We start from the raw sequence: 25,750 nt of genomic DNA on the forward strand, positions 1-25,750 counted from the left end.
ACACTTTATGTTTATCTGTGTGGATCTTCATTTGCTAATTATTTGAACATGCCGTAAATTAATTAATGATCTCTTGCAACTTCTTGTAGTCCTCAGAATTGGCTACATTTCAACATTCCTTTCTAATTTGGTGTCATTGAATTGCTAATTCTTTTTCTCGTAATTAGATACAATATTAATTTGCAGTTTTACTTTATTTTGTTTTGAGTTTTTAGAGAGGTGCAGTAATCCACACGGTAACTATAACAACTAAATGTAGAATGACAGATAGATGAAAATTATTACACACACAGGACTAATTAATAGACTCTATTAATTTCAAGGTCAAAACAGGGAATTATTTGTTACACGAATGATATGGTGAGATTATCCGTAGTGCAATCACTTTTGTCCATTTCTTTTTTGTTGCAGTTTATTTCCCCAGGTCTTTCTGTGCTACTGGTATGAAATTGAAAAGGCACCCATCCTCCATTTTAAACTAAATGATAATAAAAAAAACAGGGTTTATATAAAATGTAACATGATTTATGAAACCATCCCTCTAGGCTTATACATATTCACAGCCATGTAGAGTATATAGGGAGAGGCTGAAAGAGCTGGGGCTGATTTTCCTGGAGCGTTGGAGGCTGAGGGGTGACTTTATAAAGGTTTATAAAATCATCAGAGGCATGGATACAGTGAATAGACAAGGTATTTTTCCCTGGGGTGGGTGGAGTCTCATCTAAACCTCGTGAGTATAGGTTTAGAGTGAGAGGGGAAAAAGTTGAAAGTACCTAAGGAATAACTTTTTCATGCAGGGGATGGTGTGTATGGAATGAACTGCCACAGGAAGCAGTGGAGGCTGGTGCAATTTCAACATTTAAAAGGCATCTGAGTGTGTAGACGAATAGGAGGGTTTAGAGGGATATGGGCCAAGTACTGGCAAATGGGATTAGATTAGTTTAGGATATCTGGTCAGCATGGGCAAGTGAGACTGAAAGATCTGTTTCCAAATTGTACATCTCTATGACTCTATGATCTACCCCTTTGCTCTTAATGTACTAGTCTTAATGTACTAGTCGAATCTCTTTGGATTATCTTTAACATTATCTCCCAAGGTTATCTCATTTTTCCTCCTCATTTCCCTCTTTACAATATCCCTGCACCTCTTGTACTCTTCGGGATTCACTTGATCTCATTTCTCTATATCTAATATACGTATCATTCTTAATCTGAACCAGAGCCTCAATATCTTTATTCCTCCAGTGTTCCCTCCTCTTACCAGCCTTATCTTCACACCAACAGGAACATCACGCCTCTGAACTCTCGTTATCTCACTTCTGAAAGCCTCACTCCTGCCGGCCGTCCCTTGAGCTGCAAACAGTCTACTCCAATCAACCCTTGAAAGTTTTTGTCTCATACTATCAAAATTTGCCCTCGTCCAATTAAGAACTTTAACTTATATATAATGCCAATCCTTTCCATAAATATTTTACAACTAATCGAATTATGACCCCGGCCCCAAAAAGCTCCCCTCGTAACCATTGAGTCCCTTGCCCTGCCTTATATCACAAGAGTAAGGTCAGGTTTGCTCCTTCTGTGATAGTTACATCTGCATATTAATGAAGAAAATTGACTTTAGCACTTACCAAATTCCTCACCATCCAAGCTCTTAAGACCATGGCTGTCCCACTTTATGTTTGGAAGGTTAAAATTTGCTATTATTACAATCCTATTATTCTCACGTATAAATAAGATCTTTCGACATATTTGCTACTCAATTTCACTCTGACTACTGGGGGGACTATTACAATCGCATCAAAGTAATCATGCTTTTCTTTTTTCTGAGTTCCATCCACATAGCTTCACTCGACCATCCCTCAGAAATCTCTTGCGTTAGAACAGTAGTGATGTTTCACCACAAGAAAAAATGACTCCAATCTCCTTCGAGCTCTTCCTACTTCTGCCGTACCTTTGATGATGGGAGAGGCTTTGAACATAAATTATTCAATTTATTGGTGATGGTTAGTAGCTGAAAATAACAATACAATGGGTGACTTGGGTGATGGGAAATAAAAGGTTACATTGTGTGGAAGGAAAATTCTGGATAGAAACAAGAATTTTAAAAAAACGAACTCCATTCTGTCTGCCCAGGTCTTGCCTAAACCGCTCTACCTCCAGATTACTTTCCTTTTATTTGATGAGTTCAAGTTAATCTCAGCCGCTGTTTTGAACTTGTTAACCATTTGTTAACGGGTGTTTGCCGTTTCAGAATGTAGGTTGCCTTATCGTGTACGTTCTCAGAGTTCAGTGTTTGGAGTCCTTGTTGGTTCAACCTGTGCTTTGGTCTATAATGCAAAATTACAGAAAAATATTAATAGCAATTTAAAATAAAATGTTAGGATATTGGAAGAACAGCTAAGAGCTTCAAAGCTTGACAGACGGCTTGTGGGTAAGGACATGGAAAGCAGCAGGGTTTCCAGAACTTCTCATCTCTGCCTTCCCTGATCGAAATCAACCTGTGATTTATAATTGTTGAGGATTGTTATTCATTAATATCGATGTATCAGATAGATCTCAGTCTCAGGGAGGGGTGACCTGCTTCTTTGTTTTGTGATGAACTCAGGGGAACATACAATAGTAAGGGAGTAAACCCAAAGGAGTGCAGGAGCAGAGGATCCCCTGTGTGTATGTGCACAAATCAGGGAATGTACCATGATACATGGACAGAAGAGCAAATAAACCCTACTTCATCACCCTACGCTGTAGAGAACAAACACAAAGCAATTATGTTAAACTGAAATAAAAAGTCTCTTGTCTCACCTGGAATGTTGCATCTAGTTTCAGGTGCCACGTTTTTGAAAAAAATGCAAAGTTATGAGGTTGGGTGCGTGACTGATTCACAACACTATTCCCGGGATGATACACCTCACCAACTCTGAGAAATTGGGACTGTTCTCCTCTGCTGATAGTTTCCAGACTCTGTGACCAGTTGCTGTGATTGGTTCCCAATTCCGTCTTGCGTCATATGGACCTCAATGGCTGAATATTTCAGGTACTCATGAGCTGTGCCTTGCCTGATCACAGCACCCACTGATTTATTATTTTTGAGGGTTGCTGTTCAGTAATATGAGATCTCAGTCTCATTCCCTGGGATTTGACAGGTATGGTGTGTCAAGTAGATCCCAGGAATTGTGCTCCATGAGATTTATGTGTGAGAAAAACTCCAGTTCTGAGAATCCGCCCTTGGATTGTGCACGTGTTGTGTCTGAATACCTGACTGAACGTTGACATTTTTGGCTGATGAATGTTTCGTTGGGCGCTTTAGGTGGTGATTTCTGCATTACTAACCCAGGCTGCCCTGACATTGGGAGTACTTTTAGTTTAGACAGTGTAGAGTAAACTTTCAAACTCCGTTGTCTGCCTTTTTTCGGCTTCTGGTGGAGCCTATAACATTATCATTAGGTGACCCGAGGCCGTGACCCTTGGTGCATGAGCGGAAATGTTCTCCAATCATTCTGCCTCTGGAGTGTTCCATCAGGCATATCGTGTGAAAGATGTATTTACATTAGTGGGCTGCATGGTAGCGCAGCATTAAACTAAATGACTGGATAAAATACAACCAAACAGAACAAGCGAAAGTATTTGGCTGGGAAAGGAGTAGGATGTGGGAAAGTGTATTATTACTGACTGGCCTTGAAGAAAGAATTAAGCAAACTCAAGGTTCGTGCATATTCATTAGAGATTTATTAACCATTTCAGAAAGCATTTTTATCCAAAAGGTTGATGTAAAAGCTAACAGAAGTGAATATAATGGCTGGATGCCACATTGAGACGAGAACACATGCGCTGTGAGCTGGGAATTTTCTGTACATCAGTAACAGTCACAAGAAAGGGAATACAAAGGCTCATCAGAAAGGGTAGGCAACCATTCTGAGTAAGGAACAAATAAAAACAAAACAAACGGGCTTCAAACAACTGGGAAGCTACAAATTCTTCCAACCACAACCATCTCAAAGATATCAAAGTAAAAAGGAAAATCCATCAATAATTGTCTCAGTTACAGGCTGATAAACTGAAGTAATCTCACTGTTCGAGTCAGCAACAGGACAGATTGGAGATTGGGAATTCGGAGACCTTGATAAGCAGATCAGGAAAATCAAAGGGGTCCACAACTCATTCACTTAACCTGGAAAAGAGAGAGAAAGCAATGACGCAGATATTTATGATCAGGGACTTTCAGATATAATGTTTTTTTCAATGGCACACTTAGAGATTTCACAAAACCTATTGGGCTGCTTGGCGTGAGAAAGATGTGATTATTCTCACCTTCACCAGAGTGACGGCAGCGCTGTAGAAAATACTCAGGAAGAACAAGGTGATGAACGTGGAAGCAGTTGTCCAGATGTTGCTGTTATCATCCTCATAGTCTTCAATCCAAGTGCGATCTATTGAATCTATGAATATAAAGCCGAGAGAACGCATTTAGATTGTTTATTGATCCAGATCGATCTATCTGCATCCAAGTCATGTAATTGGAGACCATTACATCTTCATAAAGCAGTCAGGGATTTCTCAAGTGTGACTCTTATCTGTATCTATTAGTGCATTATTGACTCTCAGCAAGAAATTACAAATACTAACTGCACATGTTCTTTCTTCATTGTCCATGTCAGAACGTTTTAAATTATTTTTCTTTTCATCTATTATTTAAGGATATTATTATTTGAGGAATGCTTATTACGAATGATGATTTTAATTATATCATTATATTTTAAATATAGGCTGTGACAGCACTTTAGTTGAAAATTGTGGCCATCACTGAATAAAAGTTCAAATGTGATTCGCATCTTTTTGTATTGGTGACCAATTGCTTGGCAAATCATGAATATAATTTTCTTCTTGTATGATTTGGGGCGGCACGGTGGCGCAGTGGTTAGCACTGCTACCTTACAGCGCCAGAAACCCGGGTTCAATTCCTGCCTCACTGTGTGGAGTTTGCATGTTCTCCCCCTGTCTGTGCAGGTTTCCTGCGGGTGCTCCGGTTTCCTCCCACAGAGTCAAGATGTGCAGGTCAGGTGAATTGGCCATACTAAATTGCCCATAGTGTTAGGTAAAGGGTAAATGTAGGGGTATGGGTGGGTTGCGCTTCGGCGGGTCGGTGTGGACTTGTTGGGCCGAAGGGCCTGTTTCCACACTGTAATGTAATCTAATCTAATTTAATAAGTGACATCACAGTCAGGACATTGCTTCATATTTTAGTTTGTAGGATCTGTATATTTAGGAATAAGTTTTTGTACGTGTGTCCCTTAATTTATTTGATCTCCTGCTTGGTGTGTTTGGTTTCCCTTTAATGTTTGTGTATGTCGTTATGAGAGTCTCTTACTTCACTCTTGCCCATGTTGGAGACTGTGCATGAATAAACATATTCCTGTTCCTTTACTGCTGGTGTGCTCATGTGTTTGTGCACCTAAAGTTTGGTCTTTTCACATTATGTAAGCATCATCATGCTAATATGCCACTTCGTTGCTGCCTATGCTTATCTTGTAATGTCTTTGTGAGTGTTCACTTTTCATTAGTGCTATCTAAAACGTGTGCTTATGTGTCTGTTTCAGATCCTACCTAAACTAGGTTATTTTCATGTTTATGCTTAATAAATGTTAGCATGCAATGTTATGTTTTGATGGATGTTTATATTTATATGATGATGATTGCTTGTGTGGCAATCTTTCCCAAACCATCTCCTGATCAGCTTGTTTGTGCTATTGTTTGTGGATGCTTGCTGATCCTTGTGCCCATTATCCTTATTTAATAAACGCCCCTCTATTTGTTCATCTATACACTTGTGTGTCTGCATGTGAGGCTCTGAATTTGTGTGTGCGTGTGACATTGTATACATGCTGATCAATGTGGTTTAAAAATAACTAATTAAGCTGCTTCTGTCATTGTATGTTTGTGATTCTGAAAATGGGAAAATAATGATGTTAATGTTTATCTCTGTGCACTTACGTGCCTGTGTGAGTTGACATGTGGGAGGACAATTTTCAGATTTTGTATCTGTGTGTTCATGTGTGTATGTCTGTCCGCATTGTGCTGTATGAATGTATATGTATTCATGCCCATTTGTGTGTTACCGTGAGTCTATGTTTCTCATGGTTATGTGTGAGTACTCCTGTTCATTTGTGCAAAGGATTTTCTTTTGGTGTGTGTGAGTTTTTGTATGAGCTTAGGTGAGTGTTCAAGTACCACTTGCATGTGTGGCTCTGTGCGAGTATGCGTGTGTGACATCTTATCTAAATGCACATTTGAGTGTGCACATAAATATGTGTCTTTAGGTGAGAGCCCGTATATGTGTCATTACGTGTGTATTTGCGATCATCTCTCTGTATCTGTTCTTATACCAGACTGCAATTTTTATTATTCTAATATATTGTTCTAATTTTAATGCATTGCCCATAATTAGATTTTGACCTTGGTGTTGCAGGAAACATTTCCCATCCTTGTGCAGAGATAAGCGTTTTTTGAGCAACTCTTCTGTTGCAGTGATAGAACTTCTGTCTCTGAGAGAAAAGGCGTGAGTTCAAATCCCCACTGCCCCACAGATAACATTTCTGAATATGTTTATTAGAAAATGTCTACTTGTGTTCTGTATGTGAAACAAAATGATATCAGGTATTCGAATACCAGAATTGATCCCATGTGCTCCAGAAAACTGAGACAAAACTATGGAATTCAAACTGGGACGATGCCAACACCACTTTTGGATTATGGGAATCAATGTTAATCATTTGTTAACAGAGCCAAGCGTGCCTAACATGCTTCAAAGATATTGTTTTGCATGGAAATGTTAATTCTTTGGACAGTAAGCAAGTAGCTGACTGTCCCTGTTAGCAACTGGGTTACATTACAGAGGACATCCACCATGAAAACTCTGCACAGGGAGCAAGAGGACAGACCATTCATCGTTCCCCTCTCCTCTGCTCCACTACAACTTATCTGTTGATTCTCTTTGGTGTGAAAGTGAAGATACATTCTGTCAACTCATGCGCTGGCGCATGATCCCTGGCAGTTCCCCAGAAACAAAGGTTACATTCAAACTCTTCTGCACTCTTTACGATTGGTATGTTCCAATCAAATTTAATTTTAAAGTGTCTTAAATTTACATTTCCAATTGGTGCAATTTGGCAGTTTAAAACTGAAATGAATTTTGTAAGAATGTCAAATGGGGGGAATCAAAAACACAAGTTCAAAACTCATGCCATGGCCTTGACATAAAATGGACATTGTCAGATTTGGTCACAGAGGGATTTAGGATGAATAAGGTACTTGGTGGAATCCTGCAATGAGTGAGCTTTACTCTGTCTCTGACCCAGGGTGTATCTGAGCTGAGAACATTAACTGCACAAGACACTCATCCTAAACCTGTTAATAATCCACTTTAACTACACAGATGGAATGTAAGTCAGAGTGAGAAACAACTAATTCAGTATTTAACTCACAACTGGAGGAAAAGAAACACTTCATTACTTCTGTTGAATTATCAAATGCAACTTTGAGATTTTTATTGACATGAATTAACAGTGTCCATCAGTGCAAGTGAAATGTTTACAAAACTTGGTTTACCACTGGATTTATCGACTGTTCTGTTGATGATCTTCAATGGAATCGCTTCATGTCCCACCACACAGGAGTAAGAAGCACCGCTGGCCCACTCCTCCGCTGTAATGGATAACAGGCTGGACATGGAGAAGGAGGTGTTGTCGCTATCCGCCATCACCTCGGTGTTCTTGTAGTTACTGGGATTCACCGGCTTGTCATTGTTTGTCCACTTGACTAAGATCTCTCGGGGGGAGAAACCTCTCACTAAACAGGTGAGGGAGAGAAACCTCTGAGCGGAGATTTCTTCTGTTGGTGGCAGGAGGACCGACACTGATGGCTCCAGCGGATTAATCACTGCAAAATATTTGAGACAAATATAAATCAACCAAAAAAAATCCTGAACCAATATCACAATTTCACTAAATATTAAAATGCGTCATGTTTAATTTGGGATTTATTCACTTTCGTTTTTTAAAGGAGCAGTATGGTACACATTCTGTTCAGTAAAAAAAAAAGAAAGTTTAATGTGAAAGTTGCCTCCATGTTTCCAGCCCACAACGAGGACATTCTGTCCATTTGTCATTGCTGATGGTGGCGTCACAACCCAGGCATCTTCCCACCTTATCTGACTTAATCAGAATACAATATCCTTTGGTCCATCTTTTTCTGAATCAGCTACTTAGCTATCCTGCCTTCAGATGCATCATTAATGCCCCCAATGGTGTTGGTTCATTTCCAATCAAAGCCTGTCATTGATGGAACTGGATCCGGATTACACATGGGATCCTTTGTGCTTTAATCTCACTGCTCACCTTTCTCCTTGTGGATGGAGTCTCTCAGCGGAGTCGGTAGATTCTGATGGTACACCACACATTCAAAAGTAACACCACTCAGCTAGGCTTCAGTAGAAATGTCTAATTTGCTGATCACGCTGTCGGGATTCTGTCCAGGCTGCTCAGCAATCTCTGATTTCAGAGGCTTCTTTTCTTGTTTCCAGGTCACGTTGACTCCAGAAGGAAGATTGGACACAACGCAGGTTAACGTCACCGTCGCCTCCAGTAAGACTTGTTCTACTGGCGGTGGGAGGATTTTAACGGTGTTAGGGTGGCACTCGGTATCTTCTATGAAACAAAAATCAAAGTCAATGAAAAATGCCCCTTTCTGATACAAACAGCCAATCTTCAGATTACTCCTTCACAGGGTGAAGACACCACCTTCAAAATGGCAACTCCAACTATTCTGAAACGATGCTTACCATTGTTGATGTATTTTGATCTGTGAAAGCATTTGTGATTACCTATAACATACCCTGTGTAATTATTCCTAAAGAACACTGGCTTTGTAACAAGTGAAACCTGCGAAAAAAGTAAAATCATCGAAGATACCATCATGTAACCCATGGAATGACCTTTCTTTCGGAGTTGTCTCTCACTGAAGACCATCTATTGATACTTGTGACAAGAGTAATCTGAATAGAATGAGTTCATTTCCATGTTCATAACCCTTAGGTGCAAGTGCTGCTGGTCACACTGACTGCCAAATAACATCCCAAATTTTGGACAGATTATAATAAATAATAATTATTCTCTTTGCAGAGTTCTAAAGTGTTACAGGAGCGGTGAACAGCCATGGAAATTCTGTTCATTATATTTAACGTGATCAAAAATACTTTGCGTTATTGGTGTGATGTCATTCTCTAATTTATGTCATTGCTCCTCGTGGGCTGTGTTTGGAGTAGATCTGAAAACAAGACACTGAGTACAGCATTGGATATCGAGAAGGACACCCGTCTCCTTAAGTCTTTCCCTCCATTCAGTTAGTTCATAACTGGTCTGTACTTTCACTTTATTTACCAAGCTGCATTTTTTAATTTCTTCATAGAGCAGGGGAGAAAAAAAACCAAAAGTGTCTTAAATTAATCTACAAACTCGATGGAAATGTGCACTAATTTTATAGACATCCACTACTCACTGTGTAAACATCATCACCCCAAACCAGGCTAAATCAGCCTGTCTCGAGTTCCTAGTTCATTCATCCCTATATCCCTATTGTAGCATTCCCACCAGAATTTATTCTCCTGCCTCATCCACTAATTACAGAGAGCATCTTAAAGCAGCTCAGTGAGATCACATTTATCCCAGTTCATCAAATGTGATACCCACTTGGTCTGTGGTCTGATCCCATAAATGAAGTTAAAGAGCTCAGTACCAGATAAAAATCGATGTCGTACAATGTCCAACCAACAGGTCATTCCTGAGCAGGGAATGAAGCATTGAACGCATTTTGATTTATTCTCAAGTAAGGGTCACTGCATATTTTAACCACGTCAATTTGATAGAGGATCAGAATAAGGCTGTTCGGCCAATCCAGAGTTTAGATCAGAATGATGCTGGAATAGCACAGCAGGGCAAGCAGCATCCGACGAGCAGGAAAATCGACATTTCGGGCTAAAGCCATTCTCCTGCCTTCTCCCCGTACTAAACAAGAGCCGATCTATCTCTGACTTGAATACACACAATGGCCTGGCCACCACAGCCCTCTGCAGTAACATGTTCCACAGACTCATCACCCTCTGGCTGAAGAAATTCCTCCCCATCTCAGTTCTAAACGGTGCCCCTTTGACCCTGAGACTGTGCCCTTGGGTCCTAGTCTCGCCTACCAGTCAAAGCATCTATTCCACATTCACTCGACCTCAGTCTCTCAGTATTTTCTATGTTTCAATCAGATATCTCTCCAATATCCCCCCTCCACCACGAACTTATCCTTGAAGCGGCTACCAAGCAAGGATTCAGCAATCTGAATGCCTCTCCCAGCATGGTCAAGCAACAAACTATTTAACAAAGCTCACTGTCTATATATCTATCTTCAACAGAGAGGAAACATGATTTTCTGACTTGCCAAAAGGTTGAATTATGAGCAATGCTAATGTAACACTCAAACTGAAAAGAGATACGTGGCATGTTGGGAAATGAGAAGCTGTACCGTGCTGTTTACTACGCCTGATAAATTAGTGTGTTCGATTCACATCAGAGTTCAGAATGATTTGTAGCTCTCTCAGTGTGTGTCTCTTACCCTGGAGTGCGGTGATGTTTTTACTTTGAATGTTCTCTCCATTGGTGACCTGGCAGGTACAGACGGCGCTGTTGAACCATTCACCATAAGGGACCATCAGCCGACTCCTCACTGAGAAGTTCCCGTTTGCCTCACACACGGGAGACGTGAAGAAGCCAGAATCCAAGGGTCGGCCATTTTTCAACCAACTCACGGAGATTGACTTCGGATGGAACTCGATGATTGAACAGACGACGGTTGCAAACTTGCTGCTTGCGATTTCTTCACTGGAGCTCACAGTTAGGAGAAGGGTTGGTTGGAGAATATCTGGACCTTTAGGAAACACATCGCATACATTATCCGACGAATTTCATAACAAATACAATCAGTTCTCATATATCAAGGTTTCTTGTGGTTAATGGATACAAGAATCATAATTGTGCAGAGTGCTGGAGAAGCTGGGATCCACACAGAAAGATCAGCAGGACAATGTGAAAGGCTAAACTTAGAGGACACAGCAAGGGAGTCAAGGAGGCACAGAAACTATAGGCCGGTAACATCAGAAGGGAGATAGCAACGTTGGATGGTATTCGTTTTAATGACAGAGCCTGATGAACAAGGCAGACGAATTACTGGCATAAATGAAGAAATGGTGCCGTTACTATCATGGAGACATATTGAGAGCCGGGCAGGAGTGGCTATTCAATATTCCAGGATTTAGTGCCTTCAGGCGAGACAGGGAAAGATGGAAATTGATGGGGGCGGGGGTGTGCGGTACAGAATGTTGTTTCTGTCGCAATTCTGACAAGAATATTTTAGGCTGTAAAGAGAAATGAAATCATGGATACCTCCTTGAACAAAGGCAAATGGACAGTACTTCAAAACCAAAACACAGCAAACATAACTACTGGGAGAGCACGATAGTACTTACTATTGGTCCAAAAGACCAAATGCAAACACATGGGCAAATTTCAGAGACATGTAAATTAAATAGGGGAATGAGAAAAGAGGTTTTTAATTTCGTCAGCATAGGCTTGGATATTCATTTTGTCAAAAATTTAGAGGGAGCACAATTCTGAAAATGCCCCGAGGAGAATATTTGAACAAAGTATGTGTTTAAAACAGAGAATTTTAATCCAGACCTTGCAAGAGAGGGGTGAACCTGAACTTAACGTTAGGGAATGAAGTGGACCCAGTGGGTAAAACACCAATGGTGGAGCACTTTGCAGACAGTGATGGTAAATCAGTTGGATTTCAGATTGTACTGCAAAGGAATAGAAATTGGCCCAAAGTTCTGAAAAGGGGAAGGGCAATTTTAGTAAGATCAGGTAATGACTTGACCAGAGTGGACTGGAAGCTGTCACTTATTGGTAAATCTGAGTCAGAGCAGTGTGACACATTTAAGAAAGAGATAGGAAAATCACAGGGAGGACATTTCCCAGGAAGCCACTGCGTGGGACCAAGAATTCAGCGGGCTCTGGACACCAAAGGGCATGGAGGGGTAGATAAAGAGAAACAGGGAGGCTTCCGGTCTATACTGAAATCTCAAAACAATAGAAACTAATATGGAGTACAGAACGTGCAAGGGGGAGTTTGAAAGACAAAGGAATTAGAAGAGCAAAAGGGACCATGAGAAAATAATAGCAGTCAAAATAAAGGAAAATATTTTTAAAGTTACAGGCTCATTCATAATAAAAGAATTATTCGGGAAACAGTAATGCCCAGTAAGTGTTATTATTGGAGTCGAGCCAGTGGATTAGGTTGCGGTCATAACGAATGTGTTGTGTCAGTGTTCATTAGGAAGAGGGACAATGTGGGGACAGAAATCATGGAGGGGTGTTGTGATGTACTTTCAGAAATTAGGACACATGACGTGATGTTCTGTGTTGTCTTGCTGAATGAAAAGTGGTTATTTTTCCAGGGCAGATGAAAAGTATGCGAAGCGGTTGAGCGATGCAAAGGATGAAATAGTTGGGTCGCTGACAATAATTTAGAATTCCTGTCTGGCCACAGCAGTTGTGCCAAGTGAGTGTAGATCAGCCAACGTTGCACTGTTATGCAGGACGAAGGAAGGGATAAATAATGAAAACACAGATCTGTCAAGCTAGTCTCAGTGGTCGGGAAACTATTGAGAAGTGAAATTAGTCTTCATTTGGAAGATAAATCAACAATTTTCAGCACGGTTTTATTGAGAGGAAGTCATGTGTAACAATTTGATAGTAGTTTTCATAGAGATAACTCGATGTCCATGATGATAGCAATAATCAGAGCCAATGGGATCCGAGTTAATTTGACAGATTGGATCTAGAACTGGCTGAGTGATGGGAGCAGGGGATAATAGTCATCGGGTGCCTGCGTGACTGGAAATCTATGTCTCCTGGTGTTCTGTTGGGATTGGTGTTGATTTCCGTGCAATTTATCTTACATACCAATGATTGAGACTCAAATTTAGGAGGATTAACCAGTGAATTCACAGATGAAATGAAAACTGTCATGTTGGTAAGTCATGAGCATAATGGCTTTAGATTGCAGGAGGATATAAAAGGGTTGGTTGTGTGTGAAGAGAAAAGTTGCAAATGGAAATTATTCTGAATAAATGTAAGGTGAAGAATCGGCAGAAGAATCTGTGAGGTATGACTTTTTGAATGGTGGAACCCTGGAAAGGCCTGAGGATCTTTGGTGCATGTACCCACCGATCCCCTATTGTACTGTATCATCTGGATAAAGAGGCTAAGAAAGTGGGAGGATATTTGCTTTTCTTAGCCTAGACATTGACAATGAAGAATGGTGAGATGATACTGGAACTTAATAAAACACTGGTTAGGCCATACTGAAGCGTTGTGTGCATGTTATCGAAGGAATGCGATTACACTGAAGGCAGTATTGATGAGATTTGCCAGGATCTTGCCTGGGTTGGAGGGTTTTAGTTATGAAACTAGTTTAGATACACAGTGGTTTTCCTTGGAGCAGAGGAGAATTAGGGAGAAGATTATCATGATGTCTCGAATTATTTTAGGCATAGACAGGGTAAACTGGATGAAACCTTTCCCCTTGATGGAGAGATCAATGCCTCAGGGGCACAGGGTGAAGGTAAGGCCAAGAGCTTCCAAGTGGATCTCAGGGGAAAACAAAATCAAACAGAGGGTGGTGTTAGCCTGGAGCTCAGCACCTATAAGTCACGTAGAGACTGAGCCCCTCATAATAAGTATGAAGGGCAAGCCACACAAGGCAATGGATCATGTGCTGGCACATGAGACTGGAATAGTTAGGTGGCTGTTATTGATAGGCGTGAATTGGGTGGATCAAAGGGCCTTTTTCCTGTGCTGTATAAGGTGAGTCTGTGAAAACGGTTATAAATAATGCCTTATTCATGTTAATCACAGATGATCTGTTTATCTCAGTTCCCACAACACGTACCTGGACATGGCATTACTTTGCTCTTGTGTGACCCGCTGTGTTGAACCTCACAGGAGATTTTGCTGGGGCAATCTACCTCTGACCCGGGCAGGGTTAACTGGCTGCTCAGGGTGTAGGTTCCCTTCTTGTTTCTCACTGATGGGTAAGTCTTCAATCCAGTTGTGATTAGCTCCCCACCTTTCTTCCAGGTTACCTTGGTGACGTCAGGGGAATAGTCCATCGCTAAACAACCAAAGATCACAGAACCGGTGTTGTGCTCCTGACAGGAGGAGACCAGGCCATAAAGCGTGGGGGGAGACGGTGTCTCTACAATAGAATGACCAATTGAGCATGTTAGTTTCTGTTAATTTGACCTTATCAAATGTATCCTCAGCTGTAAACGTTTGCAAGTATGCTCCCGCTGAAGTTGACAGCATAACTGGGGTTTATTTTTGTTTCCTACCAATTGCTGACCATGGTCATTGGTTCCCTCTTTCGAAACATGCCCTGTTTCTATTACCACATAATTTAGGAAGAAGAACATCCTGATCCTACCCCAGCAACTGTTTGAAGATCTCAAGAACTGACACTTTCACTGGATTGCTGTGAAGAGCAGAGATGTTTCACAAAAAACAAACCAAGGAAATGCAGATTCATCGAAATTCTACAGTGTGTGCAAACAGGCCATTTGGCCCAACAAGCCCACACCCACCCTCTGAAAAGTAACGCATCCAGACCATTCCCCTACCCTATTATGCTACAGTTAACCCTGACTAATGCATCTAAACTCCCAACCACTGAACACAACATTTGCAATTCCCCAAACTTGCACATCTTTGGACTGTGGGAGGAAACGCACACAGACATGGGGAGAAAGTGCCAACTCCACACAGACAGTCACCCAAGGCTGGAATGGAACCCGAATCCCTAGCACTGTGAGGCAGCAGCACTAACCACGGGACCAGCGTGCCACCCCACTAGGTACCGTGCTGCTGGAAATACCCAACAGCTGGCAGTACCCCCGGAGAGAAATCAGAGTGAATCATAGAACATAGAACATTACAGCGGAGTACAGGCCCTTCGGCCCTCGATGTTGCGCTGCCCTGTCATACTAATCTGAAGCCCATCCCACCTACACTATCCCATGTATGTCCATATGTTTGTCCAATGACAACTTAAATGTACTTAAACTTGGCGAATCTACTACCGTTGCAGGCAAAGCATTCCATACCCTTATTACTTAATGAGTAAAGAAACTACCTCTGACATCTGTCTTATACCTATCTCCCCTCACTTTAAAGTTGTGTCCCCCCGTGTTTGCCGTCCCCATACTTGGAAATCAGGCCCAGTGAGCCTTCCTCACTTATCAATGCAAGGCAGAATGTTCTCTCTGGGAGGAAGGTCACTGCAGCAGCAGCACAGGCAGGAGCTGAGCACTGGGACTGGGAGGATGGCTGTCACGGCTGAACTCATGCCAATTGGCTGGAAGTTGAAACATCTCATTTACAATTATCTGAATTCTGGAGGCCTCTGAAAAATGGAGGACCATAAGGTTCAGAGACTTTGGAGTGTTACAGCTGAGTATTTACGTAAATATGATTTGAGAAATGAACAAGTAATCTTTAACTTTAATAACTATCAAACTGACACGCAGTTCACCAGCAAACCTCATCTTTCAAACTAACCACTGCACTTACTCTGTCTAGACCAAAATTTCCACTCACATTGACAAACCCTCCCCTGCTATACACCCATTCATGCCCGGAACACACAACCCCTATCACACGAAACACATCCAAGGCAATCCATATTGGTAGTGTCGCTGAGCAGAGAGATCTCGGTGTCCATGTACATAGATCCCTAAAAGTTGCCAGCCAGTTTGATAGAGTTATTAAGAAGGCATACTTTGTGTTGGCTTTCATCGATAGAGGAAATGAGTTTCAGAACCACGAGATTAGGCTGCGGCTGTACAAAACTCTGGTGTGGCTGCACTTGGGAGTATTGTGTACTGTTCTGGTCACCACATTATAGAAAGAATGTGGAAGCTTTGGAAGAGTTCAGAGGAGGTTTACCAGGATGTTGTTTGGTATGGCGGGAAGGTTTAATGAGGAAAGGATGAGGGTCTTGAAGCTGTTTTTATTTGAGGGAAGAAGGTTGGTAGGTTACTTAATTGAGACATAAAAGATAAACAGAGGGTGGACAGTGAAAGTCTTTTTCCTTGAATAGTGATGGCTAGCAGGAGAGGACATAGATGACAGATGTCAGAGGTTGTTTCTTTACTCAGAGAATAGTAGGGCCATGGAACACACTGCCTGCAACAATAGTACACTCGCCAACTTTAAGGGCATTTAAAAGGTTATTGGATAAACATATGGATGAAAATGGAATCGTGTAGGATAGATAGGCTTCAGATTGGTTACACAGGTCAGCGCAACATCGAGGGCTGAAGGGCCTGTACTGCACTGTAATGTTCTATATTCTATATTCCAGATGGACATATGATCTCAATCCCTTTCACTCATTTACACTCCTGCCACTCTGCACCTGGCCCATGGTGAATCTGGCCCTGACTGGACCTGGCACCATCATTTTCGCAACCTCTGACAAAAGCCCACTACCCAAGACATGACCTCAGCCCATGATCAGTAACCTCTCATCTTAACCAAGTCAACCTGTGCACATTGCATCCCAGCTCCTTTCGCATCTGTCCTTTATCACCTACCATTTTGCCAGACTCCGAGCTTTACATTTTGACAATACGTCCCCCTGTCACTTCATTACAGTGACCTTCCACCCCCAAAACATCCTGGCACTCTGCCCACCTCTACACCAACCAGCCTAGCAAAGACAGACCTCCTGCATTTCAGCTCAAACTACCCCTCACCTACCAAGCACAATTCGACCACATTTTCCTGTGACCATTACCATTTACCTTGATGCCACCTTGCCAGACAGAGTGCATGCCAGCTTACCCAGCAGCCAGCCAACACCTCACAGCCTACCAGCCCAAACTCTCCCACATGCCCGATCTAGCCCCTCACTTGCTCACCACCTTCCAACTTTGAGCCTACTCCACCATAAAGTCAGTGAGTCATAAAGTCATACAGCACAGAAACAGTTCCTTTGATCCAGCTCATCCATGCTGACCAGAGTTCCCAAATTAAACTAATTCCACTTGCCTGCCTTTGGCCCATATCCATCCAGACCTATCCAGTTCCTGGAGCTGTTCAAATGTCTTCTAAATGTTGGACCTATCTTTGCATTTACCACTTCCTCTGGCAGTTCATTCCAATGTTTTGGACAGTTACAACATGAAGCTCCAACTCCTGCACTCGGTGCTCTGACCAATGAAGGTACATGTGCTAAACACCTTCAACACACTAGCTACTTGAGACAACGCTTTCAAGAATCTATGAGTCTGAACCCTCAGGGTCCTCAGTGTTCAACATCACTACCCAGTGCCCTACCATTAACTCTGTAAGACTCTATGAGTCTGGACCCTCAGGGCCCTGTGTTTAACATCACTATCCAGTGCCCTACCATTAACTCTGTAAGTTGTGACCTGATTTGTCTTCTCAAAAAGCAACACGTCGTATTCATTTAAATTACACTCCATCTGCCACTCCTCAGCCCATTGGCCCAGCTGATCACGATCTCATTGTATGTTTAAATAACTTTCACTGCCAATTATACCACCGATGTCGGCGTTACGTGCAAACTTACAAACCATGCCCCATTCAATGTTTTCATGACTTTCAACCAATATTGTACTCTGTTTGCCTTTCTCCCACATATCCATAGCATTTTTTAAGGATTGAAGGAATCTATCTCCTTATTGAAATCATTTAATGTTTTGTCCTTAATCAATTTCTGTAGTAGAGAATTCCAAAGGTTCACCAATCTTTTGCTGAACAGTAAACAATCAGGTTCAATGTTATCGGTGTGTTGGGAAGACTGGTGAGCAGCAAGATTAATGATGATCCCATGAATGGAATAGTCTTCGAGAGGGGCCGAGGGGCCTTCTTCAGCTTCCATTTTGCATGCTGACATGTCCCTTCAGCAGCATGTTCCAAAACTGTGATCCTTGAGGATAAGGGCGCACATGCGTGTAAATGCTTCACCTGAAAGCTCTCCTCCAAATCAGACTTTAACTTGACTCTCAACTATTTCCCTGCTCGTTTCCTCTTCCTCAATCACAGCCATGGGACTCACTTCCTAACAGCGCTGTGAATGTGCTAATACCACACAAACTTCAGCAATTCAAATAGACTGATGACAACTGGTTTCTCAAGGCGATATAAAAAGTCTGACACTTCCACACCTGTCCAGAGATTCAAACAACCACTGGAAGAATTGAAAATTATTTGAGGCACTTGTGTGTCTGCACAAGATGACGTTAATCATATAATAGGAATGAAGCTTCCCTCATTTTTAGCAAGGCAAACACACATTATATTTCTTTATTCCAGGGAAGTATAGTGTTAAATTAAAGAAATATGATGATTGGGATGTTTCAATTAGAAATTGTCAGAGATTTAAAGTTTACTTTCATGAGCAATTAATTCCAGCCTCATTGTGTCACAGTACTCACAGGAATGTTTTTCAGAAATGGTGTCTCCCTTTGTTACGGGCAGTGGAATCAGTAAATCTGGGATAGTTTTTGCTTGTTAATAAAAGGTGTTGAAGAGTTTTAGCCAAAGGGAGACCTGTGGATTTAGCTCACAGATGCTCCATGATCTCAGTAAGTGGTGGAACAGCTCGAGGGGCTGAGTGCCCTCCTCTTGCACTGACCTTCCTATCATTGTGTCATTCATTAAGCTAGCACTGGCGGTGAACACTTTTTATTAAAATATTTCAACAAATGAATTGTTTCACACATGCTTTAGAAAAAACTTCTGTTGATTATTTGGGACGGGATCATTGACATTCTCTATTTGAGTGATCAAAATAACTTCCACCCAATTACAGCAGCCACTGCGCTCTGGAGTGTGTTGTAACTTCATAATAGTTTCTTGTGAAACTACAGCTCGAGATCAGGGCGCTCAAATTCAATGATTCTCTGATATTTAATATCTCTGAACATTCGCAATTTGTTCAAATGCATCTTTTCTCTGAAGAACGTGTTTAATCGAACAGAACTTTTTTCAATGAAACAACAAACTTTAAATGCTAGAAAACTAAAATAAAATACAGCAATTTCTGAAGAAACTCAGTAGGTCTAGCAGCTCCTGTGGAGAGATTGCAAGGTTAACCTTTCGCACACAGAGACCCCCTCTTCACCAAATTGTTTTCATGTTTTTGGCACAAGAGCTCAACCTGTTAAGATAAACAGTGATTACGTTGGCTTGACTCCTGTTGGAAAATGAATTCTTAGCAGAGGTACTGGATGGTCTGAGATAGCAATTGAAGACCAGTTGAAAAGCTATTGCCATCTGCTGCAAGTGTTGGATTCAGCGGAACTCCCAGCGTACTGAACAATCAAATTCAGCTACAGCACTCGTTTAATATAAAGTAAAACAGCCTCAGCATAATCTCATCAAATATGCTTCGAAAATGATTCATTCTGGATTAGTTATAAATGATATTGTTAGAACAGCAAGTCAAAAGCTGGGATTTCTTTGAGCACTTACTCCATTAACCCCATCTAGCGATGCCCAAAAGCTTGTGAACAAATATTGATCTGGAAAAAGCTGCTAAACACCAAAATTCTGTTTAATATCTAAGAGACACAAGTCAGGACAGCGATTGAATAGATTTCACTGGCCTCTGTGAGTGGAATTCCAACAAACACCCAAACATGTAAATCTGCTTTCTTGCACTGAAGTAACCTGATAAGAGATTGTGTTACATACCTGTCTAACAGGTTGTAAGTGAACACAGGCCACCTGGCACAGAATCAGGGACCCTACTACAACATCACAACAGACCTGAACACAATGAGCTCGACACGATCACGGAGAACACAGCCCACCTGTTTTGACAGTACATAAACCATGTTAGTTATTATCACCTTCCAACAACCAGGGACTGTTCCAGAATGTTTGTACAATGAAAGTAACATTTCAACATTTATCCAAGAATGCTTTGACAGCAGCTCCAAATTGTTCAAACTCTATGGGAACTACAGAGGAATAAATCTAGGAATTGCATTGCCATCAATTCACTGTCACTGGATTCCAACCTAGAACTCCCTTCCTCTTTCCCCTGTGAACGTTGCTGCACCAGACGGTCTACTTAGTTTGGAAAAGATTAAAATGTTTTGAAGTGTAATATGACCGTTGCCAGTGACATTAAAGCTGATAATAGGTTTTCAAATAATAAGATGCAAAAAAATTCTGATTCTACATTGTGCCACGAAACATGTCCTGCATAACTGAGGCACAAAGAAAATATACAGCATATTTCCCTTTGCCTCGCTCAATCAAATATCTCTTGTTGCCAACAACCAATTTCAAAACTCTTGCTGTCTGCCTTTTGTTCCTGAAACGTACATTCTGATTGGAACAACTTAGTCAGGGCTCTCAATTCTGAGGCACCTAATCGAATATTGTATTTCTGGCAGATAAAAGTGGTTTTGAAGCTCAAGATAAAATTGAACTGCCTGAGATTCAGGTATCCGAACTGGACAATTTACAAATGGTCAGGAACGTTGACAAGTTAGTCGGAGATAGCACTGAAACAAACTGCACAACAGACTTAATCCTAGAGGATACATTGCTCAACTCCTCACGTCAAATATATTCACTGTAATTGAACATTCATCAGAGGAACTAACCAGTGGATTAATGTGAATGAGAATGTGTTCAAAATGAACATAAATAACCACTGAGTTAATAAACTTAATAAGTCATTGTATTTAACAAAATTATTGAGGTGGGAAATATCGCCAATTAAAGCCCAGATCCAGAGGAAATGGATTATTCTCTAAATTATTTTTACATATTCTTAAAACGTTCCTTGAACTGTGGAGATTTTGCATGCACTGCATAAAGTTCAGTGTGGAAAGCATTTCTGTTGAAGGAATTAGGGCAAGGTCATTTTCTTTGTTAACTGCTTTTAATGAAAGAAAATGTTTAAAAAGGTATGAATTGAAAACATGCTTCTGTCTGGAGTTGCCCGCTTTAGCGGATGTCTAAGTAAATGTGGGCACTGCTGCCTCACAGATCCAGGTACCCAGGCTCGGTTCCAGCCTCGGGTGACTGCCTATGTGGAGTTTACACAATCTCCCCTGTGTCTCCTCCCACAATCCAAAGATGTGCATGTCAGGTGAACTGGTCATGCTATATCGTCCATAGTGTTAGGTGCATTAGTCAGGGGTAAATATAGGGTAGGGGAATGGGTCTGGGTGGGTTACTCTTTAGAGGATCGGTGTGGACTTGTTGGGCCAAATGGTCCGATACATACTGCAGGAAATCTAATCTAAATGATTGTCACACTTAACTAATGTGAGCAGATTCCTTCCGATCGCTACATTGCAATAAATCGGTCAAGTATATTAATTAAAATAAATATTAATCTATTTCCAGTGTCTGAATAAACAATGTGCTCTGTTATCCTCTAGTTCGTCTTCTGCAAATTTGTGAACTCTGCATCCGTCTGAACACATCGATGTAAAATGAATTCTCTGCGTTTGCAGCAAGCACGCCCATGGTTTTAAGAGTAGGGTTCCTACAGTATAGAAACAGGCCATTTGGCCCAACAATTCCACACTGACCCTCTGAACAGTAAGCAGCACAGCCAGACCCATTCCCCCTAATTTATATTTATCCCTGACTAATGCACCCTAACCTACACATCCCTGAACACTATGGCTGTGCTAAGTTGCACAAATCACCTGACTTGCCCATCTTTTGGACTGTGGTAGGAAACCAGATCGCCCGAAGGAAACCCACGCAGACACAGGGAGAATGTGCTAACTCCACACAGGCAGTCACCCGATGGTGGAATCGAATTTGGGACCCTGGCACTGTGAGGCAGCAGTGCCAACCACTGAGACACCATGCTGCCCTGCGAGTTCATGAGTGAATTATTTTAATTAATTCAAAATTTGGCCTTGGTCACATAATTCACGATAGCAGTTGTTTCCGAAAGAATGACTCCTCAGTTGATATTTTGTTGTAAAATGTAACTATTTATTTAAAATGCACAGATTGGGAACACCTCAAGCACTGTGCAGATTAAATAATTCAATTAATGTTTTATTTTTATCCTGTAAATCCAGTTTAATCAGGGACATAACAATTAATTAACTCAAGTTACGTGTGAAACTGATCAAAGCAGTGAAACTGATCTGTTCTTCATAGAATTGAGCAGAATTTCCAAATGGTTTTTGCCAATGATCTTTTCCAGCCAGAAAAATATGTATGTAGTGTACAGCTGAATTCAAAGGTGTTTCTTGATCAATTATAACGCAGTCATGGCATTTTTGTTCAAGAGCAAGAACTATTAGAACATTAGACTTCTGAAATTCTATTTATATTTCTCTATGACTTGTAAACTGTTTAAAGACAGACCTTGTGATTGAACTAGATAGTGGAATTCTGAATGTGGATTGTAAAGCATGGATTAGATTAATCCTTAATTATTTATTTTAAGTAAAAATGGCGCCCGAAGGTATCTGTTTTCCCTTCATTTCTAAAACCTTTGCGATTTGCCTTTCACTTAATATTAGGCTTTATGAAATTTCACCTCGCATGCTGATTGCATTGAATGAGGAACCAGGAGCGGTTCACTGTCACCAACCATGTTAACATTGCAAAAACAATGTAGAAACCAAAAACGGTTTCCCAAATATAACACATTTAATGTTACCCAAGCACAGTCCCCCGTCAACAGATCAATGATCACCAGATCACAACACGGTGTGTTTGCAGCATAACTAGCTCTGCAAACATTTTCAACAGAACCAAGAACATGATGTAACCTCACAAAAAAACAAAACAAATTGAAGTCTAACAAAGCTGCTCAGAATCCAGCAAACTAATGATTAAATTGAATAGAAATAACAAGTCATAACAGCAGCCTTGTTTGTGAGGGGACTTAACACTTAAAGCTGGAACGTTTCTGGCAACAGTTCAATTTATTTCCAACCTGTACACCCTTCTTGATCGTGACAATCCTGTGCAGCGCACAATAGAGCGGCTGAAGGCGTATATTGATTAATCACTTCATGGTCAAAACAAAATTACTGAATGGACAAATATTACCACTTTATAATTTTAAGTTAGTGTCAATTACATAATCTGATCAATTCTGTAGTTTCAGATTTTAGTCCCAAATTTTATTTTGAATGAGGCTACTCAAAACAAAATTCAGTTAGTTTACAATTAGAACTGAGTTTTTTTTAAAGTCAATGCATTAAAAACTCGTTTTTTTTTTTCATTTCTCACACTTCCGGGTTTCTGCCTTAAGTTGTTTTTCAGACCGTTACAAATGGATGTAATGTTTTCAATCAAGCAGAGAAAAATGTGCCAAAAAAGTTTAACAAATGCAGAAATGATTCATGAAAAACAAAAGAACTTCACAAATATTTGTAATGAAAAGGTATCCAGAGAGACAATCTCCTCACCAGAAAGAAAACACCGATTACAGAAAGCATGAAAATGCAGATCAATTTCACAAACTGAATAAGATCCAATCAACTCAATTCAACAGAATCAAGGAAAATAAAATCAGAATCCAATCAACTCAGAACAACAGATTTGAATGAAACATAATCAGAATCCAAACAATTCAATTCAACAGAATCAAATAAAACAATTTCAAAAACCAATCAACACAATTCAACAAAACCAAGTAAAAACAAAGTCAGAATCTAATCAACATAGTTCAAACTGAATCAACTAAAACAAAGCCAAAATCCAATCAACTCAATTCAACAGAATCAAGTAAAACAAACTCAGAATCTAATCAACAGAATGCAATATAGCACCGCAAGAAAATTTTATGACAGTTTCTAACCTGCTTGTCATCAACAAAATTATCAAAATAAATGTGAAAATAGAATCATGGTAAGAACATATATTAAAGAAATGAATAATGATATTTTAGCATATTTTAATCATGTTTGGTAATATCTCGAACATCTTTGAATTCTTAGCGTTTGTTATTGATAACCAAACTCACAGTCAGGGTGTCACTAACATTAAACATTCTTTATAGCTGACTTATTAAGAGACATTAGGCAAGTAACCCAGCCACACAGAATGCCCATCTGATCAAAATAAAGAGATACACGAAACAACTGACTCCATCATCCCCATTGTAACTATTTGCTGAGCCTTAACTGAAGTCTATAATCAGTCTGAACAAAAATCAATCCAAACCAAACCAAACTCAGCACAGAATCTGAGTTTCATTTAATTCAGAAATTAGTCACATGAATAGAAAGTTTTTAAAAAGTCAGAAAGAAAGTTCAAGGGTCTTACCTGAAGTCACAGTCACCATGGTCCCTTGGCCCCAGTAGCCAAGGTAGTCACAGTGTTACATTCTCTGGACTGGGTCACACAATAACTAGCTCTGAATAAAACAAATCAAAAATCTACCATCATTTTAAATTTTCAGAACCACAGGCAAAATAAAGTCACGATAAATCTTCATCACATAATTGCGCTAGTGAATTCTGATCATTCTTGATAAATTTTAATACTGTTTTATACTTCACAGAGTAAGACATGAGCTGATTCTCAAAATCCCCAACTGGTATATCAATAATTACCCAACACTTTTACAATTTAAATAGTGATACTGGCATTAAACCGCACAGAACTAATACGGCACTGCAAGTTAAGATGGTTTGTAGAAGTCATCACTGACTAGTTTCAAACAATGGAGGCTGAATCGGTTTTTGTATTGGTCATAATTGCAGTGTCACCCCAGTTATATCACTGTGAGACACGTTGTGTCAAATACTATGACAGACTGTAAACTGTAAAATGCAGGGAATTTCTTCACTTCCTAGAAAGCAGTGATTCAGACTCCTCTAAAAATGATTTGGTGCATGATTCCAGCTTTTACGATTCATTGTATTTTGAAAGCTTGGAATACTTTTCCAGGTTTGGTCTGCATTTATCTTGACAATCAACACGAAGAAGGTAGAAAAAATTATACATTTGTACAAACTAGCACTACTGGATTGCGTTTAACTTGCATCTCACATTATTTCTCGCTCCTGCCATGGTAGAAATCACCAATTTGAGATAAACACTTGTCAGTGGTTTTTGTATGAGGATGTCGCTGTGCACAACACTGTGACCCACTGTAGTATCACAATGATGTAGACTAGTACACTCATTCTCTGTTCTTTACTCGAGGTCTCAATTTTCATTTGAAAGAGCCATTTAGTTCTGATCATGTTTAGAATTAATGCCATAGTCGACATAACAATTAGCAGTGATTTCCTGAGCTGTCAGATATACTAAAACTAACATTTTGTCAGAGCATTTAATTGATGGAAGTGTTAGCAGTACATATGACATACCCAAAACATTGTCCCATTGTGTCACCAGTTTGCTAGTTTAAATGGTACATTTCCTCTTTGATAGTTTTGTAAGAGGCAGCCTGAGGTCTGCTTCAGATCGCAGTTGGTATAATTGCATTTAAAACTCGTACTGACCGTCAGTTTATGGTGGAATTGACAAAATGTTCCCTCGAGCTGTTTTTGAACGGGTCCAGCCCTGGTTCCTCTCGCTGTGGTATCTTGCACAGTAATAGATGGCGGTGTCTT

The 25,750-nt window shown here is 40.5% G+C and overlaps 1 gene segment (V, D, J or C); it reads right to left on the minus strand.

The window, feature by feature from the left end:
• Positions 1–3,712: 3,712 nt before the first annotated feature.
• Positions 3,713–25,656, minus strand: LOC148142381 (Ig heavy chain C region-like). The segment is given in 8 exon segments: positions 3,713–4,168; positions 4,309–4,436; positions 7,603–7,932; positions 8,391–8,699; positions 10,651–10,962; positions 14,047–14,352; positions 24,453–24,543; positions 25,640–25,656. Coding segments are annotated over 4 exon segments (864 nt in total).
• Between the last annotated feature and the right edge of the window lie 94 nt (positions 25,657–25,750).

This window comes from Chiloscyllium plagiosum, unplaced genomic scaffold (assembly GCF_037043375.1).
Source record: "Chiloscyllium plagiosum isolate Xiang-an unplaced genomic scaffold, Cpla_swu_hap1 HiC_scaffold_29, whole genome shotgun sequence".
In the NCBI taxonomy this organism is placed as follows: domain Eukaryota; kingdom Metazoa; phylum Chordata; class Chondrichthyes; order Orectolobiformes; family Hemiscylliidae; genus Chiloscyllium; species Chiloscyllium plagiosum.